The following is a 24344-nucleotide window of genomic DNA, read 5'->3' as shown; positions in this document are numbered from 1 at the left end:
TTACATAAATATTTAAATATACTTGAACTATTGAGAAATCTTTAATGTCAACTTACCAGTGGTTTTTCTGCCTTCCAAATCTTTTGCAGCTTGAACATAATCTTTCAAATCGTAGGTCTTGAAAATATCAAACTTCAACTTACCGCTTTCAAATAACTTTAACAATTCTGTTGAGTAATGTTCCCATTCCTCAGCATTTCCAATATATGCAAACAACTGGGGTCTTGCAAGTTTGATATTCTTGGGGGAAAGAATAGATAATGGGAATGGGGTGACTGGTCCAGATGCATTTCCATAACTAATAAACGTGCCTTTTCTTTTGATTGAGTTCAATGAAATGTCAAAAGTATCTTTCCCCACAGAATCAAACGAAGCAGCAACACCTTCTCCATTAGTAATTTCCTTGACTTTCCCAAGAACGTCATCGGTTGTTGAGTTTATTAAGAATTCTGCTCCCAACTCTTGAGCTATTTTCAATTTCTCTGGTGTAGAGGCAACGGCAATCACATGGGCTCCGAGTTGTGAAATCAATTGAACTAAAATCTTACCAACCCCACCAGCAGCTGCCCAAACAAGAATATAGTCATCCTTTTGTACCTTGTAGGCTTCGTTAACGAACGTCAAAGCTGTTAAACCTTGTAAAAATAATGACCCGTAAATCTTCAACTCTTCATCGCTTGCGTTGTCTGATAACTTTATATACTTGTAGTTATCGTCTGTGATTTTAGTGTATTGGGCAAATGTGTTGGGGGATAAATACGCAATTTTGTCTCCCACTTTCAAAGTACTGACATCAGCTCCAACTGCAACAACCTGACCACTGGCTTCTCTTCCAAAAACATAAGGTAAACTTGCTTTGTAAATTCCTTTTCTGAAATAAGCTTCAATAAAATTAACGCCAGCATAAAAGTTCTTCACAATTATATCATGAGACGATTCAATCTTTGGAGTTGGAAAATCTGAATATTCAATTACATCATAATCACCGTTTTCTCGATGAAGAACAACTTTCTGGGTTTCGGGTAAAGTGGACATTTTTGACAATTGAGTTAGATTTAAAGAAATAAAATATTTGTTTTTTAAAAAAAAGAAGAGTAAAAGTGTATACTTAAATATAAATTTGAAGTTGGAGCGAAGTAAATTAAAAATATGGGGGCTTTTACTAAATTGATTAATAAGCACATACTTACTATGCGAAAAACTGTGGATTTTTTCCTTACTGTTCTTACAAACTTCGCTACCAAATGTATACTTCTAATACAGATATTTCAATGTTAAGTTTAAAAACATATAAGCTAAAAGCATCACATTGGTGCCACACCCAATTCAGGAAGTCTTAATACACCTATTGTTTCGTAAACTACAGTGAGGTTATACTCTTTTTGAGGTGTGACTCTTTTTTGTCTCACGGTTTGGTCACTTTATGTGGTTTATTCTTTCTTTTATTTCCCTTCCCTGTACTCGCCTTAGAGGTCTTTGTTACCAATAAATTATTCTTTTTTGCACTTTCAGCCAACTTCCGTTCTACTTGATCTCCATGTCGGGACTTTTTCCCATCAATAGTCAGGTCTTTGAATGCATAATTGATGGTAATTTTGTTATTCATCAAAATAGTGTTATTCATTTTTTGTATGCATAAGTCACTGCTTTCAAAGTCATCATACGTAAGAAACCCGTGTCCCAAAGAGTGGCCCTCTGAATCGCGTCTAATTATTGGGTTTCGTATAAGGGTTCCAAACTTACTAAAGGTATCCATCAAAAAAGATTCATCAACCAAGGGATTAAGATTGTTGATAAATAGCTTAGCTCCAACATCTATGTAATTCGGATTGATCAAATTTGATTGTACAAAAGTTCCTATTGTTTGATTGTTTGTGCTGTTTGTTGGTGCCAGAGACTTGGCATCAATTCGTTTCAATTTCAAAGCTTTTCCATAAAGTCTTACTCCCCGTAGTATATCCATTGTATATTTGGCATCTGCTGAGTTTTTGAATTCGACAAATCCGTACCCTTGGTGCGTTTTTAATATACGATCCTTTGGCATATTTATTGATTTGATGGGACCAAACTGGATGAATAACTCATACATTAGCAACTCTGTAACTTGTGGATCAATATTTCCAAAATATAACGATGCTTCTATATTCCTATCAGAGTCTAGTCTCTTTCTGAAAATTGTGGACATTCTCCGCTTATTGGTTGTGTTATGTGCTTAGAAGATGTGTTTGTGGAAGAGAAATGAAAAAAAGAAACAAGATCTAAAAAATGTTTAATCGATGGAACTCAAAGGTCGTGCGATCATTTCAAGTTTAGTTGGCACTATATAATATCAAGTATTTTACATATATTCATGGCTCTTCTACAACCTCGCTAGATCCTATCTCTTCTATTATTGGTTTCAGATCGGATCTAGTTTCAAAAAATGTCTGCGAAAAAGGTGGTAATTTCAGAGACGTCTCTTCCGGAGCAGAATCAGAGTCATTATCTTCATCCGAACTGTCTCCAACACTACTGGTATCACTGTCACTATCACCATCATCCGAGCTACTAGACTCATCTGTACTTGATCCAGTGGCATCATCATCTTCCTCGTCAGCTAATTGAAACTCGTCTATTATTCTATCTTGTAAACATTCATCATTTGCAGTAACATATATGGTAGGATACTCAAGTACAATTTTATCTTTCAACACGTCAGATATCTTTTCCTCGCTATTCAATCGTATCATTTTATTCTTGTGTATTACATCATGCAAATAGAACTTTAAATGGCTTTTTTCCACGGGCTGGTTGAGCTTATTATTGATAATATTCATTGGCACAGAGTCCTGCAAAATCAATGACTCCTTTAATCTGTAGCTTATAAATTTCGTCATTTGTTCGCCTTGGTCATTTAACACTATCCATTCTATGGTCCACACAAAGGAATTTAACTTTTTATCAAACCCAGTTTTGTTTGTATTTGACCTTGACATGCCGATGGGTAACAGGACTATTAAGGTATTTTCCCGTTTGATGCTGATGGTGGGCTCATTAAGAAAAACTTTTTTCACTGCCATTATTCGTTTATCGGTATTATCTTCATCATTACGTTTATGTCTCTTATTGCCTGGGGCTCGCAGTTGATTTCTGGTACGTTTAAACACATTCTTCGCCAGCTTCACTATATCCTCCTTCCCAACATGTATTTTCCTATCCACGTTGTTTAGGAAGTTATAGTCTCTATTTAAATGAACTGGATCAGATGCTAACTCACTTCGGTTCAAGTATTTATTAGAATCCACTTTCCCTGTACAATCTCTTTCGTATTTATGTTTATTGTAACACTGTAATGAGCATGTTTTTATTTCACATGCTGGACATGTGTATTTAGACTTGTTTTCGTGACATATCGTGCAAACGGTATTTTCTTCTCCAAAATCCATCGATAAAAACTGAATGTAAGCAAGTCGATGAGCCATATCAAAAAGCAAAGAAAAATACAATATTATGTGTGTGTATTCCTCTCGCTTTCACCAAACCAGAAACTTGACAAAAAAAAAAAAAAAAAAAAAAGAAAGGCCCATAGAAAATTTTTCTTTTATTTTTTTCAAAATAGGTCGAGTACTTCAGGTGAACATTTATCCCACACATTAGCAATGTTAAATTCTACGATAAGAAGTTCCTTGTTCTCAAGAAATTATGGTGTGTTGAACTCCATTAGAAATTACAGACCAGGAAGGCCAAAGAAAACTGTATCGAAATATGTTCAAGTACAATTATTACAGGACATACCACATGTTGGGGTCAAAGGTGAAATCAAACTTGTTAAACCAGGGTTTATGAAGAATTATTTATATGTTGCTAACAAAGCATGTTATGTAAATGCAAATTGTCCGCCAAAAATACCTGTTGTTGAACCTGAGGTAGAAGCCAAGAAAGAAAAAGTTAAAAAGACAAAACCAGAAGAAGAAACTGTTAACGAAATTGTCGAAAGTGCTGAAGAGACAGAGCCTACAGCCATGTCATTGGAAGAATTGTCGTCATTATTTAGTTCCATGAAAAAGACATCTACTAAAAAATCATCAAACAAAGTAGATAAACAAGACTTGCAAGTACAAATCAGTGATTTGAAATCAGATATCGCTAATGATGCTGGAGGAAACTTTGTCCACCCAGGACAAGAACTCGATGACACCAAATTTGATAAGATCTATGAGATTTCCGACAAATTACCAAAATTAATAACTATCGATGCTAAAGAATTGCCTTTTGGCAAAGATGTGGTTGTGCAAACCATAACAAAATTAACTGGCGAATCCCTTGATGGGGAAATTGCTGTATCTTATTTAGACACACCAGAAGAAACGTTATCGGAAATAACAGATGTTGGTAGATATCAAATTAAACTCATATCCGCAGATGGAAAAGATTTTGTTTTGCAAACATTAGATATTGAAGAAGTGTCAAAGTAATTGTATATATATGACATAACATAATAGGAGTACTTTTGTTACAATGTATATAGTTTGATGGAATAGAAACTAGATCATATTTCAGAAATTGTTGTACGAGCATTTGTAATTGATTTGATGCGATTCTATCTAGTCTTAGTTTTTTTTTTTTTTTTGTTTAATTTTTTGCCATTTCTTTTTTAAAATAATTTGGATATCTTGTTTAATATCATGGCACTACAGTACAGCCCAGCTAAATCATCAAAAGTTTCGAAGCGACCTCTGACAAAGTCACCTGTAAAGAAATTTCAAAAGGATGTTCGAAAGATACTTTTACCATCTACAAAAATTTACAAAGATGCGGTGTCTAAACAGAAACTGCAATCATCAACTACCCAAGACGACAGTAAGCTTACGATTAAAGATTACAATGTACGGTTAGACTATCAGCAATATTCAGGAAAGGATATTATGGTGGCAATAGATACTATTTTAGACAATAAATGGGCTGAAAATACAAATTTACATAATCGATATCCTACTAAGCAAGGTACACTAGAAGAACGAATTTTCGGGCTACGGGGGTTATCAAATACTGTGAAAACGGATATATTGAAATTCAGACGAAACCTACCTATGGACTTGGTTACAACTACACAATTATATTCTATATTTTTGAATGAAAGTAACACGTTTGTTGATAAATCGTTGGAGTCACACATTCTACTGGGTGAACTCAAGAAAATAGTGATTAGTAATGCTGCTCCGGTTATCCTGAGATCGGTGAATAAATTCCAACTGGGAAAAGTAACATATGGGTTTGAAAACGTTGAACTAGTTGTAAAGGCAGATTCATATTTTCTGGTTATAAGTAGTATGCGAGATGTGTTGGAACAAGAGCTTCAAAATAATCAATTACCTGGAGTTTTACAGAATAAGAAAAAGAGTTTGATTTCCAGTTTGGACAGGTTGCTGAGATATTTGAAGGAATATCCAACTGCTTTGTATATATCTAATTGTGTAGATAATGGTGGTTTTACAGATGAGGAAATAACTCACTTAGTAAACACAGGATTTGTTACTTTAGCTTCAAATCATTTGATTGAAATTGAGGCAAACATATACTCAATTTCGTATCCTGGATGTGGGACTTATTTAAAGTTGGTGAACTCTGGCCGTTCGTGGTTGGTGAAAGTCTTGGGTAAAAACAAACACAAGGAACTTTTGGAAGACCAAATCATATCCAAATGGGAAGGTGTGAATGCATCTGGTGAATCCAAAATGAACAATTTCAGATCTCCCTTTTTTGGATATGATTTAAATTGGGTTTTGGCAGATGCCTTGGGGGCAGGGGTAGTTGAAGTTTTTAACACGCCTGTGGGAAGAGGTTGGAGGCTAACTGGAAAGATATAATGAATACACACAATAATGCTTATAATGTTATATTATATAAAAAAAGAAAACAGTAGGCCGATTTATATGATATCTACGTACAGAATAACAAAGCAACACTGCCAACTTCGAGTTGTTTTGATGTGCACAAGAGCACCCTTTACATCTTAATTCTCTGTTTCTTTTGCATTTTCTTTTGTCTTCTTTCGGCAGCTTTTTTCTCTGCTTTAAGCTGTTCTTCTCTAGACATGTTTCTTAATCTATCACGTTCTTGTCTTTTTAATTTGGATTGTTCTTCAGCTAATTCTTCCTTTTTGAGTTCTTCTTGGATCTTTTTCAATTTATCGATTTCTGCTTCTCTTGTCTTGACTACTTTCTTAAGGGCTTCTGGTTTGAAAGTAATGGCACCATCAGCCAACTTATCAACCAAATTGAAAACTGCATCCAACACAGCACTCAACTGTTTCAAGTCGTTTTGGGAAGTAATGGCCTTAACACTAATAACAATTCTTCTCCTTGGCATCAATTCTCTCAATGACTCTGGCTTTTCAACTGCTTGATCAGTCAAAGCAATGTATTTTATATAATTAGCACTTTGTAATGTCAAACTATTTCTCAATTCAGGTGTTGTGATTTTTTCTTGAAATTCATTAGTTTCACTCATGTAAACAAAACTCTCTGGTAAGTTTGGAGAATCGGTGGTTTTACACAAGGATAAAAAGTAATTGAATTTTCTGGCATCGTTCATCCCTAATTTGGAAACAATAGCAGAAATGAAATTGTCATATTGGGCCAGTGGAGTAATAATAATTTCCGCTTTGTCTTCTGGGGCAACAACATTACCTGTGAAAAAGGAAAATCCTGTTTCTAAAATCCAAAGAAATATGTTTTGTCTTGGAACCAAACTAAAGTTAATATTAACGGTTGCAACATTAACTCTACCGGTGGCATAGGAAGAATAATTCTCAGAATTGTCTTTGATGTACAATTGGTCTTGACCAACACCATATTGGAAAAATTGCTTGGTCATGACTTCAGAAATACCTGAAAGAAATCTGGTCACAATGGATTTGTTATATAAATCACCAGCTTTGTAAATAAGCGAAAAGACTATGATAAATCCTAAAGTGAAAATTTCTAAACTCCAGTCTCTAATTTGAAGACGTTGCAAAACAGTCATGGCATTTAATTCATCCAAGGTGTAATCTTTAGCACTATCGAATCAAGGCGGGGTTGTTAGTAACAATTCCCAGTATTTCAATTGAATATATACTCACGTACCCTTGTTGGGCAACTATTGGAAGTAGCCTATTTAACATATCGTAAATCATGGTCTGGTGTTGAGTCAATGAAGCTTGGATACGAAAAGTACTGAATTCTGTTTGAAAAATTCTCCCGAAAATTTTTCTGGTGAACAAAGATTGTTGTTGTTGAACCTTTTGTGAGGGAGAATCTTTGGAGTTGATTTTTCTTTTTGGGCGAGTTGCTTCGTAGGTTTATGACACAACATTACAAAATTATTATTGATAAATAGTCTATACAATTGTAAAACTAACAATCCCTATTCTTTTCTTCTTTTACTTGAAGGTTCCTGTCCATAGTTTGAGGTATCTTGGTCTTGTTTGTACAGACTCATACCTTCATGAACAGCATTTTTAACCAAATCCCTCAATGCTTCCTCCGGATTATCACTTTCCAAAATAGCTTGAATTTTCTTTCTTCTTTCTTCTAATTCCTCTGGTGATAGTTTTTCTTCGCCGTCTTGTGCTGGTTCATTTTCCAAACTATATCTGATTTGGTGGCCATCAATATTTCCTGGAACAGGTAATGATTCTATAAACTCGTTGGCCTTGATTTCTTCTTCACTAACAGCAGGTTTATCATGAGCCAATGTTTTCAAGTATTGTGCTACTTCTGGGAATTCATCCTCCTCTTCAATGTATTGTTGGGCTGTTAACCCATCATTGTTTTTGATTTTATAATTGGCTCCTAATTTCTCCACCATATATTTTGCTGTTTCAACTTCCTCAACATGGTGCAAAGGTGTATCACCTTCGTTGTCCTGGACATTTATATCACCTCCCTTCTCTATTAAGTACTGTAATAAATCGACGTGGCCATATGAGGCGGCTGCATGTACAGCAGTATATCCATTTGGATCCTTTGAATTTGGGGTATACTCATTAGAGTCAATGTATTGCTCGACTATTTGTCTTTGATTATCAGCAGCTGCTATCCATATATTAGAGACCATCTTGATAACGAGCAGATGTCTTTGTTTGGTTGTTTCTCACTAATATGTTTGGAGATGAGTTGGAATTCTGGATGTATTTTTTTTTTCTTCTTGTTGTCACACAAAAACCTGTCAAATCCTTAGTTATATGTTTACTGAAATATCGAATTCAAAAAAGTGTCTTAATATTACTATATAAAGTTTTACAAGAATCGAATAAAAATGATCTGAATAAAAAGGCAACGGATATATAAATTGATGAAAAAAGTAGTTCAGCAAAAAGAAAATGTAAACCACTAGGAATTGCAAATTTTTCATACGATAAGAATTAAACAAATAAATAAGTAATAACAGTAAACATTAAGAATTTAATAGCAGCACAATGTGAACAAAACTAAAAGTTAAATTCGGACTCATTATCATTATCAAATCTTGTGTGTTGTTTATCGTTATTATAAACTGGGTATGGAGGCTCGTCTTTTTTGTCTTGTTGTGTGATGCCAAATGGTTGTGGTCCTGTGTCTTCTGTAGAACTGGACACTTTTTCTTTGACTCCACCAAAGTCCCATTCTTGAGAATCAATATCTTCAAAGTAGTCATCCTCGTCTTCATCAAATGCCAGTTCTTGATCTTCGTGGCCGTACGCTGGATGGCGATTTGGTGTGGCATTTCCGTACTCTGCTCTTCCACGAAGTTTTCCATATGTTTCTGGTCTGTCTCTATGGAACCCGTCTTCTTCTTCATCAGAGGATGGGTAGTAAGTTTGCTCAGCAGTAACAATAGATCTAACTGCGGCAGGCAATACATCTGGACGATAGAATCTGAGATCCACTCTACCAACGATGTAGAGTACATTGATAATGATTTCAAAAATCCCCCAACAAATGTACATAAACCATATGTTTGCCGCTGAACTTGCGTGTACAGATTGTCTTGCTTGGAAAACAACTATACATCTACCAATGTCACCAATTAAGATCAATAAAGTGGTGATAATTAATAATCCCATAGAGACATTGTGTTTCAAGTCACCTCTCTGGTTAGATAAGCCTTTAACCTGTTTGAAATGGTGATGAGTAGCAGCAATAACACGAGTGGCGTGTCTGTGGTTGGAGTTTCTTTTCATGAATGAAGCTTCTGCTTTCTGGGCTGCATTTTTTTCAACAAAATAGAATGGGGCAAAACTTTCAATCCACCATGGTTGGTAAGTGTATCTGAGCTCATCCTTTTTTGTTGGCAACCAGAAGGATAACCCAATCAATGCCACTGCGGTTAAACTGTAAGCAATAACCAAAACTGCTGTGAATTGTACAGTTTTGATCCAAGAACGGTAGGACCACCAACTTAAGAAATTCAAGTATGGCACAAACGAGGCCAAAACTGTAACTGCAACCAAAACGGTAACAAATGAATACAACGAAATCATAAAGAACCAGAATAATTTTCTGGAACCACCAACAGGATGTCTCCAAGTGAAAAGACGTTGAGCTAATATCAAGTTTGCGGATACAATCACCACTGCAGGAACAATTAAAAACACTTCTGAGGTTAAGCCAATCGCAACCAAAGTCTGATCAGTACCCCATTTGGCTCTCAAGGCAAACCCAACAACTTTCATCATACTGTACACAATCCAAATATATGAAAGATAAAAATGATGGCCCCTCGACGTATTAATTATTAGAATGGCAATGTGAATGAGCATAATTATACCGAATATGACTGCAAATACAATCGACGGAGCGATATCTGTTTTGGTGGGGTAGGAACCAAATAAATTGATCTGGGTGCCAACATTGTAATCAACAACGGCAGAAGGAATGTTTGGGCCTAACAAATTGTGGGCCTGGTCAACCAACTTTTTGATACCTGTTCCTGTCGTAGCTCCATTGTTAATACTATATAAAAGAGCCATGAGCCCTTGTGTAGCACTATAATCTGAAACCACCATTTTGAAAAAAAAAAAAAAAAACCTCTTGTGATGACGATGAATAGAACTGAAAGTTCAAATGACTAATGTGGTTGATAGATAAGTAAAGTGAATTGGAAGGTTAATCAAAAGAATGAAAAGGAAAAAGAAGAAAAAGAAAAAAGTGGTTAGATGTGGTGAATTTTGTCTTTAGGATGGTATTTGTTTCTTGAACTCGAAATCTGTTTAAGTAAAGAAATATCAAAATAAAAAAAGCAGATTGTATAGTGAAACACTAGTATTACTCAAAGAAGAAATGTAGTGAGATATATCAGATTTTTAATTTATACAGAAATCTGTAGATATTCAAAGTCTTTGTGGGATATATAGTCTTTACTAAATTGGAGAAATTATACCAAGACTAGGAAATGGGTTAATTTAGAGTGAGGGTTTTCTTAATTAGGTGAAAACAAGAATAATAATAACAAAAAATAGAAGAATAACTGCGAAAAAAAAGAAAAAAGAAATAAACAAAAAACCAAATCATGGTTTGCCCCACTTAGATTCTACATCACAACTGATTTCAAGGAGAAGAGAACATGTAATATCATAGTGATAATAGTTTAAGCTATCCCTTATTTAAGCATTTCTATTTTCCTTCATTTAGTTGTAATTTGATGGAAGAATTCAAGATTCAAATGGGTGTTTCCATACCTATGTATGTTGCTCTTTCTATATCATTATGCCACTTGGAAGGCTTCTTTTGATAGTAATCACTAATATTATTATTGTTGTTGTTGTTGTTGTTGTTTATTGTACTCTTTTAATCGAGAAAGATCTTGCTCTGTTGAAGAAATTAGATGAGATTTTACTTTTTTTTCATGTCGTTTTTACTCAAAACAGTTAATTACCCAATTGGGAAATGATCCCACCAAAAAAAAAAAAAAAAAAATATTGTCAACTCAAGAGGGGTTAAATTAAAATTATATTTTGTTGTCGTCGCTACCATGCCCCATGGTTTCTAATTAATTGATAATTAAATAGTAGACTATAGTAGTACAGTGTATTGAATTGAATTAAACTTGCAACAACAAGAAATGAACTTTTTGTCAAAATTGTATATCAGACAAGTATTTTTTTACATTGTTTCTAAAGTCGGAAAAGAGGACAAAGAGAACCAATATCAAGATTATAATCTCACCCAAACTTTTCTCTAATGGCTGAGTTAAAAGCCATCCAATGATCTTTATATACTAAGACTGACCAGCAGAGATAAGTAACATCAGTTATGTTTTGCAACCCAAACTGTTAAAATTGTAGTGAAGTAATAGTTAAAATTGAAATTCCATGTCTGATAGCTTTTCATTTGGAAATTTGATAGATTTGCTGCTTTGAGTTTGGGTTGGTGGGCTTGTTTTCTTCTCCCATTTAGAAGAACTGTTGACAAAAGATTGATCCGAACTTGTATTAGTTATGTCTTTTTTGACTTCTCCAAAATCCCATTCATTTAAGTCAATATCATCAAATTCTTCTTCATCAAGAACCAGCTTTTCATCCTCTCTAAATCCAGTAATGTGTTTACCATATACATGCTGGTTCTGGTATTGTTGTCGTTGTGGGTGGGGAATATCAACCATTTCAGGTTTATAGCAGTCATCATCGTTTTCATCACTTTCATTGTCTGAAGGGTAGTATGATTGTTGGGCGGTGATGATAGCTCTAACTGCTGCTGGTAATATATCAGGACGATAAAATCTAAGATCGACTCTGAAAACAATGTAAAGGATACTGATTATGCTTTCAAATACTCCCCAACATACGTATCCAAACCAAACACTTTCAGCAGAAGAAGAAACTTTGTGTCTTCTTGCTTGGAATACGACTATTGCTCTGACTATTGAACAAAATAAAATCAATATTGTAGAGACGATTAATAATCCCATAGACACATTATGTTTGAGGTCACCTCTCTGATTAGACAATCCTTTCACCATTTTAAAATGATGGTGAGTTGCAGCAATAACACGGGTAGCGTGTCTGTGGTTGGAGTTTCGTTTCATAAATGTTGCTTCTGCTTCCTGTGCTGCTCCCTTTTTCACAAAATAAAAGGGTGCAAAACTTTCAACCCACCACGGTTGATAAGTATACCTGTTCTCATCTTTCTTAGTGGGTAGCCAAAATGACAAACCAATCAATGCCACGGAGGTAAAACAGTATGCTAAAATTAACACCGCAGTAAATTGGACTACTTTTATCCACGACTTGTATGACTTCTCACTCAAGAAGTATAAATAAGGTACAAACGATGCCAATATTGTGATTGCAACAACTACCAAAACCATCCCATATGTAGCAAACATGAATCCCCAAAATAATTTCCTTGAGCCTCCAACAGGATGTCTCCAAGTAAACAAGCGTTGAGCTAATATCAAGTTTGCGGATACCATAACGAATGTTGAAACAATAAGGAAAACTTCAGATGTCAATCCACATTTGATCTTGAGTATATCAGTCGCCCATACTGCTCTTAAAAGAAACCCAAGAAATTTCATAATACTGTAAAATATCCATACATATGAAAGGTAAAAATAATGACCCCTTGATGTGTTGATGCAAAGAATGATTGTGTGAACAATTGTAAAGACTCCAAATAATACTGTGAATACAATTGATGGGGCCAAATCAGCATGTGTTGGATAACCTCCAAAAAGATTGTTCAATGTGTCAACATTGTAAGATATGAGTTCAGCAGGTAATTTCTTTCCTATCAAATTTTGAGCAAACCCCACTAGAGGCATAATTCCTGTTCCTTCAGCAGCACCATTATTAATACTGAGAACAAGATGGATTAATCCTTCTGATACTGAATAATCGTCTGTCATTCTCTACCAATTAGTACAATAAGACTTGATTGCAGAATAGAAAGGTAAAAAAATTTTATTTTTAACCGGATTTCCTTTAGTTCTTAAATTCATTTCTGAAAGTGAATTCACCCTTATCATGCTACCATCCTAATTCCTGGTGGGGTTATTGACATAAAAGTCTTCATTAAAATCTGGAGTAACCATGAAATAGATAAAGAAATCTCCATAAAGATCGGCATTCAATTCCAAAAAAAAAAAAAAAAAAAAACTAAAAGTCGAATCATTTGTAATGGTTTAAGAAATTACCAATATCTTTAGTCATGAGGGGAGTTTCTAGAAAATATGGACTAAATCCAATGAGGAGAAATATAAATTCTGTGAATGCACATGATGTGGATCTTATATGTATGTTATTATCAGTTTCTTAATAGCGAGTACCTCACATAATTGGAAATATAGTTCCTTATAATATTGTAAAATCCTTCCAATCATTATCCTCCCTCACTTTGAAAGTGATATATGGGAGTGTAACTTGTGGTGAAAAAGTATATTTTGAACATCACTAGTATCATTTGCAACAATCTAGGACTCAACAAAAAAAAAAGCACCCACGGAGTTAACATAGATTGAAATTCATCAGTTTTGCAATAACTTATCCCAACAAGGAAGCAAGCAAAATATGTCTAAAAATTCAACTAACCATTTTATGGGTATAGTGGGGTTTTATTTAATTCTTCAAGAACACTTGTTATGCTTGTAGTACAGCGTGTATTATTTAAGGAATGACGCAGACTAGTACATGGGAATAATATCCGACTATATAGTTCTACAAATTTAAATTATTACAGCTGTCTATATTACTTTCTATAATAAAACCTTTTATATATTTATCTCCAAAGTGTTAACCTTCAATTTTATATTTTTTGTAAACTTCTTCAACCAAGTTGATCAATTCATTTTTTCTTTGGTCATCACACCATGAACCGTTGATTCCATTTAATGCAATTATTCTCCATTGGTCTTTAGTAAACCCAAATCTCGTGTGGACAGCTTTATAATTGTCTAGTATGTATCCACCAAAATAAGCAGGGTCATCTGAATTTATGGAAAATGGCACGTTCATTTGGAAAAACTTATCGATTGGTAACTCTTTAACATCTTTAACCACTTGCAATTTGACATTTGATAATGGACACAAAGAAAGTAAAGTTTTCTGTTCTGCTAATCTCTTCATTAACTCTTCATTTTGATGAGAATTGACACCATGATCAATTCTAGAAACATTCAACAAATTCAATGCATCACTGACAAAAGTATGATCTCCTTCTTCACCAGCATGAGCAGTTAACCCAACTTGAGGAAAATTATTTTTGATATGAGCATAGCATTCAGTAAACAAATTAGGTGGGAATGGTTTTTCACTGGAATCTAATCCTAATCCATGAATAATACCACTTTGGTAATATTTAGAAGCTGAATGAATGGTTTGTAACCCATTTTCGGCTGGTAAATGTCTCAACAAACACATGATTAATTTATTGGTAGTACCGTATTTGATATTAGCATCTTTACATGCACGATTGAAACCTTGAACAACAACATCAATATCTATGTTTCTTTCAACATGACCTTGAGGGTCGAAAAAAACTTCTGAATGAAGACATCCATCAGCATGAGCTTTAGCAAAATAATCCATGGCTAAATCGTAGAAATCGTTTTCAGTAATCAAAACACCCATCCCAATATAATAATGGTCTAAGAAATCTTGTAAATCAGCAAACCTGTTATATCTGTCATTACATTCTTCGACAGTTTTTGGGAATGTTTGAGGTAATGTGATGTTATTTCTTTTTGCTAATTTGAACAATAATGATGGTTCTAAAGTACCTTCCAAATGAACATGATGTTCACATTTAGGTAATTCTCTAAGGAAATTTTCCATATGTTCTGAGCATTGGTATTGGGCCATATTGAAGGTATTTTAAAATTAAACAAACCAAGAAAAGAAAAGAATAAAAATAAGTCAATTAAATAATTGAAAAACAAAAAAAAAAAAATATGTGATACTAATTTCGTATTTAGAAATCGAAGACCATATCTCTGAATTAACGGTTGTTTTTTTTTTCGTTCTTTTTCTTTGGTGTCAGATTTGCATCGCATCTCAAATCGAAACCAAATATGAGATTTTGTAACTTGTTCCGTCGGAATAGCCTCGACCAGATTTTGATTCGGTAATCATGTCGAGTGTTACCCATCTAAACACTTTTTCAAAATAAACAGTGCTGGAATCATTAATAATCACCAGATAGAGGTTTCTTTCATTAATCCTGATCCAACAAGATATTACTAAATTCGCTGTCAGAGAGAAGAAAAAAAAAAAAAAAAAAAAAAAAAAAACGAAACATTCCAATCAGAAATTTACTATCATTGAATAGATACTATCATAAATAAGTAAAAAAAAAAAGTCTAAATCTTAATTAATGATCATAATTAGTCCTTTTTGTTCAAAACTTGATCGGCCCAAGTTGGCAAAACAAATGCAGCTTCATGAATCTTTTTGTTGTAGTATTTCAAGTTTTTAGCCACAAATTCATCGGTCCAATCAAATCTGATTGGTTTAGAAACATCAGCATTTGGATCTTTGGAACAAACCATAAAACCAATTGAACCTGATGGGTAAGTTGGGATCATAGTGTAAGCGTATTCAGCAACTGGGAAGATTTCATTACAGTCTTTCTTCAATTTAGAAATGATATCCATATGAATCCACATGTTTTCTGCTTGGGTAGTAATAACACCTTTTTCAGTCAAAGCATCTTTCAATAATTGAAAGTATGGTTTTTGGAAAAGTGATTCTGCTGGACCTTCTGGATCAGAAGAATCAGTGATAATAACATCAAATTGATTTTTGTATTCTTCCAAAAATTTGAAACCATCACCAATATGAACTCTAGTTCTTGGATCCTCATAAGATTTGGCCATGTTTGGCAAGTATTTTTTGGAAACTTCAATGACAGTTTCATCAATGTCACAAAGCCAAGCTTCTTCAATTGATTCATGCTTCAAGATTTCTCTTAAAACACCACCATCTCCACCACCAATGACAAGAGCTTTCTTGGGATTTGGGTGAGAGTTTAAAGCCAAATGAGTAATCATTTCTTGATAAGAGAATTCATCACGTTCAGTGACCTGAATACAGTTATCCAAAACTAAAACATTACCATAGGTAGTTGATTTGAAAACTAAAACATCTTGGTATTTAGATTTTTCAACGTGAAGTACTTTTTCAACTTTTAAAGACATGGCTTGACCAGGCCACATGGTATCGGAGATTTCAGCAAACCATCCATCTTTGATTGCAGGATGGGTTAATTCTTGAGCCATTGTAATTGTTAGGTGTTCAAAGTTATTAAGATAAGAAGACAAATATAAGGAATCTTTAAAACTTGACCTTGGATAGAAAAAAAAAAAATTTTTTCAGAATAGTAATTGGAAAACAAAGATTTTTACTAATCACAAAATTGAAAAAAAACTTCTGCATAATTTGAAAGTTAGCAAGACACAACAGAACAAAGCGAAAAAAAAAAGGTTGGAGAAAAAGATTCACTTGGTCGTGTGTTCGAGGATATCAGTTCTTATTTTAATTCAACTGAATGGGTGCTTTTTCTGGGGGATTTGGACCAATTTTGTAAACAAGTTGTTGGTAATTGAGGGTTCATAATGATCTTCTAATCAGTTATAACCTTTAGTAATGTGTAGATGACATATCATGGAAGATATTACTTTTTTGAGCCAGAATTATATACCAAAAACTGCCAAAAAAAAAAAAAAGATCAGTTTTAAAAGAATCATGAGGCTATTTAGATTTCTTTTTAGGCAACAAAAGAACTTCTAGCTTTATTCCAAGTTTATGTAAACATTCTTGGTGGAAATTATTATTTGATTGTTGTTATTATTAGATTGATTTGAAAAATCCAGTTTTTCCTGTATATAGTCCAGTAAAAAATTGGAGAAAAATTTCCCATGAGAAAGAGTTCAACTATCTTCTCTACAGTGACAACTACAACAGTCCAAAGTGAATCTAATATGTCAGCTGCTACCCCACAAAAAGATTCTTCTGAATTGAAGTTATCGCCGAACTCCCAACTTAATGGATTTGAATGGTGGAGAAGAACCCTTCTGTACCAAACCGGGTTAGGATTAAGTCCCGAAGAAAAAGCACAGTATGAGTTTGATTACAACAATAGAAATCTTGAGGAGAAATGCCAGCAATGCAACGAGTATCGTAATTGGATGTTAGAATATTCTCCTTCGGTTTTATTTATGATGGATCATATCAAAAAATTAACCAAGGACAAGCAACCAATAATAACCAAGGAAAATATTACTTGTGATGTGTGCGATTTCACAAAAGGTGGTGGATTTCATCCTAATGAAGGGATATTATTGTGTGCCAATTGGATAAGAAATAAGTGGCAATTGGAAGATATCCTAACCCATGAGCTAGTTCATGTTTATGATTACTTGAAGTTTGATCTCGATATGAACAACTTGAGACATCATGCGTGTACGGAAATTAGAGCTTCTATGCTTAGTGGTGAATGCAGAATTTGGCAAGAAATCAAGAAAACCGGGTTGGGGAATTTTGGAAAGAAATTTCAGGATTGTATCAAGAGACGTGCTGTTTTATCTGTCTCCAGTAATCCGATTTGTAAATCACCCGAAGAGGCAGAAAAAGTAGTCAGCACAGTTTGGAATTCATGTTTTAACGACACAAGACCTTTTGAGAGAGTCTATAAATAGAGTAGAGAGAATTAGAAATTAGACCTTGTATATAGTAATAGATATAGGTTGGATAATCGGAATATTGTGCTGCCAAATCTTTTCCGGTGGCGAATTGTAAACGTCATATTAAGTGAACATAGGTTTTGTGTAATTTAATCACACACACTCTCAAATACAAACTTAGACTGTATCTATCAAATCGTTTAAAACAAAGAGTGTCATGGAATCACAATTTCTCTTTGTTGTATATACGGAGAGGAGTATAATATAAATCGGATAATTGTATTTTCCCACCCCCCCTTTGAACAAGATCCGTAAATACCAAAATTCAAAGCTGACATGCGTTTCGGTTTCTTTTTTTTTTGCTATAGGGGTGAAAAGGATATAAATGGTCTGTTGAAACAGTTATCCGGTGGTCACTTTTTTCTCTCGTTCCCGAAACATCCTTTTGGTTTGGATGTTTCAGAGGAGATTGATAAACGATATCCTCTGAATCATATAAATGCAAAGGCAAAATCTCTTTTTTATTAAATAGGAGTAAAGAAGCAAAGAAAACAAGCGAGTTCAGAATCTTTTCACTATCCATTACCTACTACATATACGATATTAATAAACAGTACCAGAAGCAACAGATTATTTTTACTAATTTGTCACAGTCCGTTCCAATTTAAACTCCGATAGCAACTATTTTACTGTTTTTTTTTTTTGTAAAACGGTTCCAACTACTTTTTTGTCATTTTTCTTATATATACAGGATTTCTTTATTTTGTATTTTTTTTTTTTTTTGAGTTGCCCTAATCAGCACCGCCAATTGAACATCAGGCAACTGACATCTACAACATATACGCATCATATATTATAAAGTCCAATTGCAAAGACAGAACAACCCTCGGCAACTCTTCTAACCATTTGCCACATCAATTAGTAATCAGGTTTCCTAAAAGTGATCATGGGGAGAACAAACACGCTGGAGCACTTGAACGCTATCTCAGATAAGAATGCCAGAAGGAAATCTTTGGCATTGGACAACGAATATCATAGCAATTCTTCTTCCGAAGATGATAGCGCCAAGGTCGAGCTTTCATATACCGTTCCCGACAAGGATGGCATAATTCAGCAGGAAACTACAACTTCAGTAGAGGAGGTTATCGCTGTACCAACCACTGAGCAAAATGAGTTACGATTAAGGAAACAAAAAAGTAACAACCAAGACTCACCTGCTGACTTAAATGGAGTTATAGTTGATGTTTCAAAAAGAGAAAAGGTTTTTCTAAAAAGGAAAAGACAAATTGATAGCAAACATGCATCTGACAAATCCAAATACTTATCTAGATTCAATGACATCACGTTCAAAGCAAAATCTTCGACCATTTTTGAATCTGATGAATTTTATAAAACTGATTTTTTTGGAATGTATGTTTTGTTTTGGTTGGCGACAGGTTTTGCTATGGTAAACAACTTTATTCATACATATTTTGAAAACTCAACCCCAATTTTGCAATGGACAGTGGTAAAGGTGTTTAAACGAGATTTATTTAAAGTTGGGTTAGTCGATTTGGCAATGTATTTATCAACCTATTTTGCCTTTTTCGTACAATATGCTTGCAAAAATGGGTATTTATCGTGGAAAAAGGTTGGTTGGTGGCTACAGGCAGCGTTTGACGGGTTGTTCTTATTTTTTTGGTTATGGATAGCTCTGGAGTATTGCTTAGATTTCCCATGGATTGCCAAAGTGTTTTTAGTGCTCCACAGTTTAGTATTTATTATGAAGATGCACTCCTACGCGTTTTACAATGGATATCTCTGGCTGATTTACAAGGAGGGGTTATTTTCAGAGAAATATCTTGAGAAATTGAAACATGGAAAAGTCAAGTTACCAAAAGGACACACTAAAAAAGAAACAGAGAAAGTGCTCCAGGAAAGCATAGCCTTTACCAAATATGAATTGGAATATCAAACTCATGCCACTACTGAGAATCCTGAGGATCATCATGTATTTGATCTAGCCCAGACAGATAAGTCAATTGCCAAACTACAGCAAGAAGGGTTGATCAGATTCCCACAGAATATAACTTTGTTCAATTATTTTGAGTACAGCATGTTTCCAACATTGGTGTACACTCTAAATTTTCCGAGAACAGAAAGAATCAGATGGTCCTATTTTTTTGGTAAATTGTTTGGGATTTTTGGCATTATTTTCTTGATGATTCTTATCTCTGAGAATAATTTGTATCCCATAGTTCTTAGATGTGAAGTTGCACGCAAATTACCAGTACTGGAAAGAATCCCACAGTATTTCTTTCTATTGATGGATATGATTCCCCCATTCTTGATGGTATATTTGTTTACATTCTTTTTGATTTGGGATTCAATTTTGAATGCTATTGCCGAGTTGTCGAGATTTGCCGATCGTGATTTTTATGGGCCATGGTGGTCATGCACTGATTTTTCAGAGTTTGCCAATCAATGGAATCGTTGTGTTCATAAGTTCCTCTTGAGGCATGTGTACCATTCTAGTATCAGTGCACTTAATGTCAATAAGCAACTGGCGGCAATAATCACATTTTTGTTGTCCAGTTTAGTACACGAACTTGTGATGTACGTCATCTTTGGAAATTTGAGAGGTTATTTGTTATTGTTCCAAATGTCACAGATACCATTGATAATTATGAGCAGAAGTAAATTTATGAAGGATAAAAAGGTGTTAGGTAACATAATTTGCTGGTTTGGGTTTATCAGCGGTCCAAGTATTATTTGTACACTTTATTTAGTGTTTTAGGATGTGTGGGTTGGTGAATTTTTTGTTTACACCAGAAGTTAGGGCTTATTACACAACATATCAGAGTAATGCTTTTTGTTTATGTTTAGCGTCTACATATTAAGGTTTATTTTACCCCTTTTAAGTACAGGTTTATTTTGCTTTTAGGAAACGAAAAGTTTAAATTACTACTTTCTTTTTGTAAATCAGAGTCGTTAGGAAATATCAAAAGTTTGTTTTAATTAATGAACCCTTTTTGGAGAAAAGTCATCCGTCAAAAAAAAAAAAAAAAAACGAAAGAAACGAAAGAAACGAAAGAAAACTCTAAAGTAACGATAGTTTAAAGTAATACTGTCAATACGATCGGCAACATTTGTTTGAACATGGAATTGAAGTTTTTTACAGAATCTTTAACTTTCAATCGATATTTGTTGTATTAATGGTATTGCTGATTTTATAAACTATCTACATCAAATTCGTAACGTTCTTTCTACATCAGAAATTTGCCGACACGTCTATGGTACAAGCGTTCCAACAAAACTCAAACTGTTTGTTAGTGATTTACATAAGCCTCCAATGTAATAGATTTGTCAAGTTATAATATTGGATCATGAATGCTGCTGTTGAAGAAATCCACGTTGACTCATCAAGCATGATGTACTAACTTTTGTCTCCCAACTTGTCAGGTATATTTGTGACATATTGTGTACTGTCCCTTAAAAATGTCAAACTTCAAGATTGGCCAAGAAACACTAAATCAGATTGGCATCAATTCGACAGTGCGGTTAATTAGTTGTCAGTCCCCATAATTTAAATGAAGGGAAAAATTTTTATTTTTTAGACTTTTTTGTTATTTACCTTTCGAAATTCATAAAGATTGCCTAGTTAGGAAATCATTCAAACTGATTTTAATTCTTACAGAACCGTTTAACTAATAATTATGTCTAAAAAATTGTGAACCGCACACAAACGGTTGGACTATCTCTGTTCATTTAACCGATTTGGTAGAATTTTGATACTGGAAAGGCCAAAAAGAATTTTTTTTTCTTTCTTTCACATGCAATACATGTTTAACTACTAGGTTTCAATTGTTTTGTTATCAATACTTCTGGAATTATTGTAAGTTTAAAACTTTTATGCACCTGCTAAGCTCAATCAATATAGTATCTGAATAAGTACGCTATTATAAATGAAGACGATGCTGCCATTATATTAATATTCTCTTTTTTTCCATTTTTCGTTTTAAAAAAAAAAATACTCGAATGCTGGTACCATTTATAAACCATCTTAAAGTATTATTTGATCAGTCTCTGTCTACCGATTTGGTCCAATTCTATCCGATTAATCATCCATAAAAAAATAAGACCAGGAAACTGACAAATATTAATTCACAAGAAGTATAAAATGAGTATTGACTATGGGAGTGACGACCCATATTCTGCTACTAGAGGGTTATTGGAATTATTACTTCACGTATTTGAAAATCCCGATAGAGGCACTGGTGCCTATGTTACTGTCGCCAGAGGGAAAAACCTTGTTGGAGAAAATTTACCTCCAATTTTCATTCATAATGTCATGGGGAAGCAATTCAATTTACTTGGGAAGTACCCTCTTCACAATGATGTAGCACCCCTGATATTATTTGCCTGTATATTTCTTGTTATTTCAGTTATACATTTTGTTGTTTTTCTGATCAATTACAGTAGAGGTCATTATTTTATGTTGAATCTTGTATGGGCTTTTACCATGATGATAAGAATGTTATCATTTATATTGCGAGCTACCTGGGCTGTCAACATTGTCAATGTCAAAGAAGGTATTGCTGGTGAAGTTTTCTTTGTCATACCGAACGTGTTATTAGTATCTACCAATTTGATATTGGCACAAAGACTTTTCACATGGAGGCATCCTGTTGGAGGAACAAGGAAACTATTCTGGGTATTTATGATCTCGCTGTATTTGCTGGCAGCCATAATACTTGCAGTAGCTATTCTAGCTTCAGCAATTCCTTACATGTATTACTTATCAACAAAAAGATTCTTTGTCTACATTAATTTAAACCGTTGGGCATCTATTATGGTCATAGTTTATTCTTTGACAGCAACTTCGTTGATTGGTTTGTCACTTTGGTTACCAACGAAAAAAGATGAAAATAGATATACTTATCAACCGTGGTGGATCGAGAGTTTTGCACCCTTTTATTTTATTAAAAAGGGGGCAGCACAGGAAGCAGAAGCAACATTTATGAAACGAAACTCCAACCACAGACACGCTACCCGTGTTATTGCTGCAACTCACCATCATTTTAAAATGGTGAAAGGATTGTCTAATCAGAGAGGTGACCTCAAACATAATGTTTCGTTGGTGATCATTATAATTTCTACTGTATGCTTATTAATTGCTTCCATTCTTCGTTCTATAGTTGTGTTCCAGGCAAGAACTAATTTCAAAAGTGGACCAGCTTCTGAGCCAGTTTCAATGTATTTTGCTTGGGGTGTATTTGAAGTGATTGTCAACCTTGCCTACATTATAGGAAGAGCTGATTTAAGGTTCTACAGACCAGACAGATTGCCAAAGAAAGTTCGAGCTATTATAACTGCCGAGCAGACGGCTGTAGTAAGTTCTGCAGAAAGTGAAGAGGAAAATGAAGAAGAAGATGATGATGAAGATTATGAAGAGTACGCGGATTATGAAGACGGAAATCAAGACGAATATGCATCTGAATTCCCTGATGATGAGCTTTATTTTAAGAATCCCGCAGTGGGTCGAGAATCTGATAGTGGCTTGACACCAGTGAATAACAACTTTGAAAAGAACTACAGTACAGATTCATACGGATACAATACCCCAAACACTTTTCTTCAATCACCACATGTTGGGAAACCAACACCATATCCCGATAATGATGAATTTAAATTTTAGAACTACAAACATATAGATATATATCTACACTGAATAGGTGCAAAATTAATTAATAGTACAAGTAATACGAGAAAGGGTTGTTGCGGTTGTTTTACTTTGTGGGTAGAGGTCGTGCGATGTTACACAAAACCGCTCAAGAGGCTGGTTCTTGAACCACGGGTCTTCCCTGAAATTTCAGTTTCATCTGTAAACAAAAATTAAAGAGAAAAAAAAGGATACATACATCAAGGGGTGCCTTGTCTAAATAATGACGGAGGTTTTTAACAGAGGAGCTAAATTATTTGACGATAATAATCAACGTGATTACAATCATGCCACCGATTCCGAGTATAAACGGTTAAGAAGTGAGGCTGATAGATTATTTCAAAAAAGACAACAGTTGAGTCAACAATCACAAAGTGCATACAAACAAGGTGATGGTCAAAAGGCACACGATTTGAGTGAAGAGCTGAAACGCATTTTAGCTCAAGCGGAGGAGTGTAATCGTAAAGCTGCTGAGTACGTTTTCCGTGAAAATAACGAGGATAGTGGACCAGATGAAATTGATTTGCATGGTTTATATGTCAAAGAAGCTGAATGGATTTTAGAGAGAAGAATTTATTATGCTGTCAAAACAAATCAATCCCATTTGAATGTTATTGTTGGTAAAGGATTACACTCATCCAATGGAGTTGCCAAGATTAAGCCTGCAGTCGATGAGTTATGTGATCAAGTGGGATTAAAACATTACATAGACAAAAAGAATTCCGGGGTGTTGGTTATTGATTTGAAAGGTGTTAATCTTGATAGACTTCCAAGCTCATGGGCTCAAGGAACAACTAATGTCGCTCCACCTCAACAAGCTTATCATGGAACTGGCCAACCACAATATCATCAACAACCAGGACAACAATCACATAACCAATATCAACAACAACAACACCACCAACAACAACAAGACATTAAAACTGGTAATGATTTACTTGATATGGTTCTTAAGATTGTCTGTGGTTGTCTCAAGAGTAAATAAAAGAAAGAAAAAAACGATACTTGAAATTAAAGTGTGTAT

At 34.3% G+C, this 24344-nt stretch overlaps 15 protein-coding genes across 15 annotated transcripts; 6 read left to right on the top strand and 9 right to left on the bottom strand. All coding sequences in view use genetic code 12, as the record gives it.

The window, feature by feature from the left end:
- Window positions 1–27: 27 nt before the first annotated feature.
- Window positions 28–1035, bottom strand: CD36_21350 (quinone oxidoreductase, putative; the record flags this gene model as incomplete). The annotated part of the gene is made up of 1 exon (XM_002418568.1): window positions 28–1035. The coding sequence occupies one exon, from the start codon at window positions 1033–1035 to the stop codon at window positions 28–30; it is 1008 nt and encodes a 335-aa protein (XP_002418613.1).
- A 370-nt stretch (window positions 1036–1405) lies between these two features.
- On the bottom strand, window positions 1406–2185 carry CD36_21340 (RNA binding protein, putative; the record flags this gene model as incomplete). Its single annotated transcript, XM_002418567.1, has 1 exon — window positions 1406–2185. One exon carries the CDS (start codon window positions 2183–2185, stop codon window positions 1406–1408), a length of 780 nt encoding a protein of 259 aa, XP_002418612.1.
- A 163-nt stretch (window positions 2186–2348) lies between these two features.
- CD36_21330 (box C/D snoRNA processing protein, putative) lies at window positions 2349–3425 on the bottom strand (the record flags this gene model as incomplete). Its single annotated transcript, XM_002418566.1, has 1 exon — window positions 2349–3425. The coding sequence occupies one exon, from the start codon at window positions 3423–3425 to the stop codon at window positions 2349–2351; it is 1077 nt and encodes a 358-aa protein (XP_002418611.1).
- A 213-nt stretch (window positions 3426–3638) lies between these two features.
- Window positions 3639–4454, top strand: CD36_21320 (ribosomal protein L9, putative; the record flags this gene model as incomplete). The annotated part of the gene is made up of 1 exon (XM_002418565.1): window positions 3639–4454. One exon carries the CDS (start codon window positions 3639–3641, stop codon window positions 4452–4454), a length of 816 nt encoding a protein of 271 aa, XP_002418610.1.
- Window positions 4455–4664: 210 nt separating this feature from the next.
- Window positions 4665–5846, top strand: CD36_21310 (conserved hypothetical protein; the record flags this gene model as incomplete). The annotated part of the gene is made up of 1 exon (XM_002418564.1): window positions 4665–5846. One exon carries the CDS (start codon window positions 4665–4667, stop codon window positions 5844–5846), a length of 1182 nt encoding a protein of 393 aa, XP_002418609.1.
- Window positions 5847–5985: 139 nt separating this feature from the next.
- Window positions 5986–7156, bottom strand: CD36_21300 (conserved hypothetical protein; the record flags this gene model as incomplete). Its single annotated transcript, XM_002418563.1, has 2 exons — window positions 5986–7039; window positions 7107–7156. 2 exons carry the CDS (start codon window positions 7154–7156, stop codon window positions 5986–5988), a joined length of 1104 nt encoding a protein of 367 aa, XP_002418608.1.
- Window positions 7157–7386: 230 nt separating this feature from the next.
- On the bottom strand, window positions 7387–8079 carry CD36_21290 (hypothetical protein, yeast conserved; the record flags this gene model as incomplete). The annotated part of the gene is made up of 1 exon (XM_002418562.1): window positions 7387–8079. One exon carries the CDS (start codon window positions 8077–8079, stop codon window positions 7387–7389), a length of 693 nt encoding a protein of 230 aa, XP_002418607.1.
- Window positions 8080–8452: 373 nt separating this feature from the next.
- CD36_21280 (conserved hypothetical protein) lies at window positions 8453–10009 on the bottom strand (the record flags this gene model as incomplete). Its single annotated transcript, XM_002418561.1, has 1 exon — window positions 8453–10009. One exon carries the CDS (start codon window positions 10007–10009, stop codon window positions 8453–8455), a length of 1557 nt encoding a protein of 518 aa, XP_002418606.1.
- A 1289-nt stretch (window positions 10010–11298) lies between these two features.
- CD36_21270 (conserved hypothetical protein) lies at window positions 11299–12849 on the bottom strand (the record flags this gene model as incomplete). Its single annotated transcript, XM_002418560.1, has 1 exon — window positions 11299–12849. One exon carries the CDS (start codon window positions 12847–12849, stop codon window positions 11299–11301), a length of 1551 nt encoding a protein of 516 aa, XP_002418605.1.
- Window positions 12850–13732: 883 nt separating this feature from the next.
- Window positions 13733–14800, bottom strand: CD36_21260 (adenine aminohydrolase, putative; the record flags this gene model as incomplete). Its single annotated transcript, XM_002418559.1, has 1 exon — window positions 13733–14800. One exon carries the CDS (start codon window positions 14798–14800, stop codon window positions 13733–13735), a length of 1068 nt encoding a protein of 355 aa, XP_002418604.1.
- A 521-nt stretch (window positions 14801–15321) lies between these two features.
- CD36_21250 (spermidine synthase, putative) lies at window positions 15322–16215 on the bottom strand (the record flags this gene model as incomplete). The annotated part of the gene is made up of 1 exon (XM_002418558.1): window positions 15322–16215. The coding sequence occupies one exon, from the start codon at window positions 16213–16215 to the stop codon at window positions 15322–15324; it is 894 nt and encodes a 297-aa protein (XP_002418603.1).
- A 639-nt stretch (window positions 16216–16854) lies between these two features.
- CD36_21240 (conserved hypothetical protein) lies at window positions 16855–17634 on the top strand (the record flags this gene model as incomplete). The annotated part of the gene is made up of 1 exon (XM_002418557.1): window positions 16855–17634. One exon carries the CDS (start codon window positions 16855–16857, stop codon window positions 17632–17634), a length of 780 nt encoding a protein of 259 aa, XP_002418602.1.
- Window positions 17635–18565: 931 nt separating this feature from the next.
- On the top strand, window positions 18566–20395 carry CD36_21230 (sterol o-acyltransferase 2, putative; the record flags this gene model as incomplete). The annotated part of the gene is made up of 1 exon (XM_002418556.1): window positions 18566–20395. The coding sequence occupies one exon, from the start codon at window positions 18566–18568 to the stop codon at window positions 20393–20395; it is 1830 nt and encodes a 609-aa protein (XP_002418601.1).
- Window positions 20396–21778: 1383 nt separating this feature from the next.
- On the top strand, window positions 21779–23296 carry CD36_21220 (conserved hypothetical protein; the record flags this gene model as incomplete). Its single annotated transcript, XM_002418555.1, has 1 exon — window positions 21779–23296. The coding sequence occupies one exon, from the start codon at window positions 21779–21781 to the stop codon at window positions 23294–23296; it is 1518 nt and encodes a 505-aa protein (XP_002418600.1).
- A 247-nt stretch (window positions 23297–23543) lies between these two features.
- Window positions 23544–24305, top strand: CD36_21210 (conserved hypothetical protein; the record flags this gene model as incomplete). Its single annotated transcript, XM_002418554.1, has 1 exon — window positions 23544–24305. One exon carries the CDS (start codon window positions 23544–23546, stop codon window positions 24303–24305), a length of 762 nt encoding a protein of 253 aa, XP_002418599.1.
- Between the last annotated feature and the right edge of the window lie 39 nt (window positions 24306–24344).

The sequence above is a fragment of the Candida dubliniensis genome, chromosome 2, assembly GCF_000026945.1.
Source record: "Candida dubliniensis CD36 chromosome 2, complete sequence".
Taxonomy (NCBI): Eukaryota; Fungi; Ascomycota; class Pichiomycetes; order Serinales; family Debaryomycetaceae; genus Candida; species Candida dubliniensis.
Note: the sequence above shows the minus strand (reverse complement) of the source record. Positions and strands in the feature narration are given on the sequence as shown.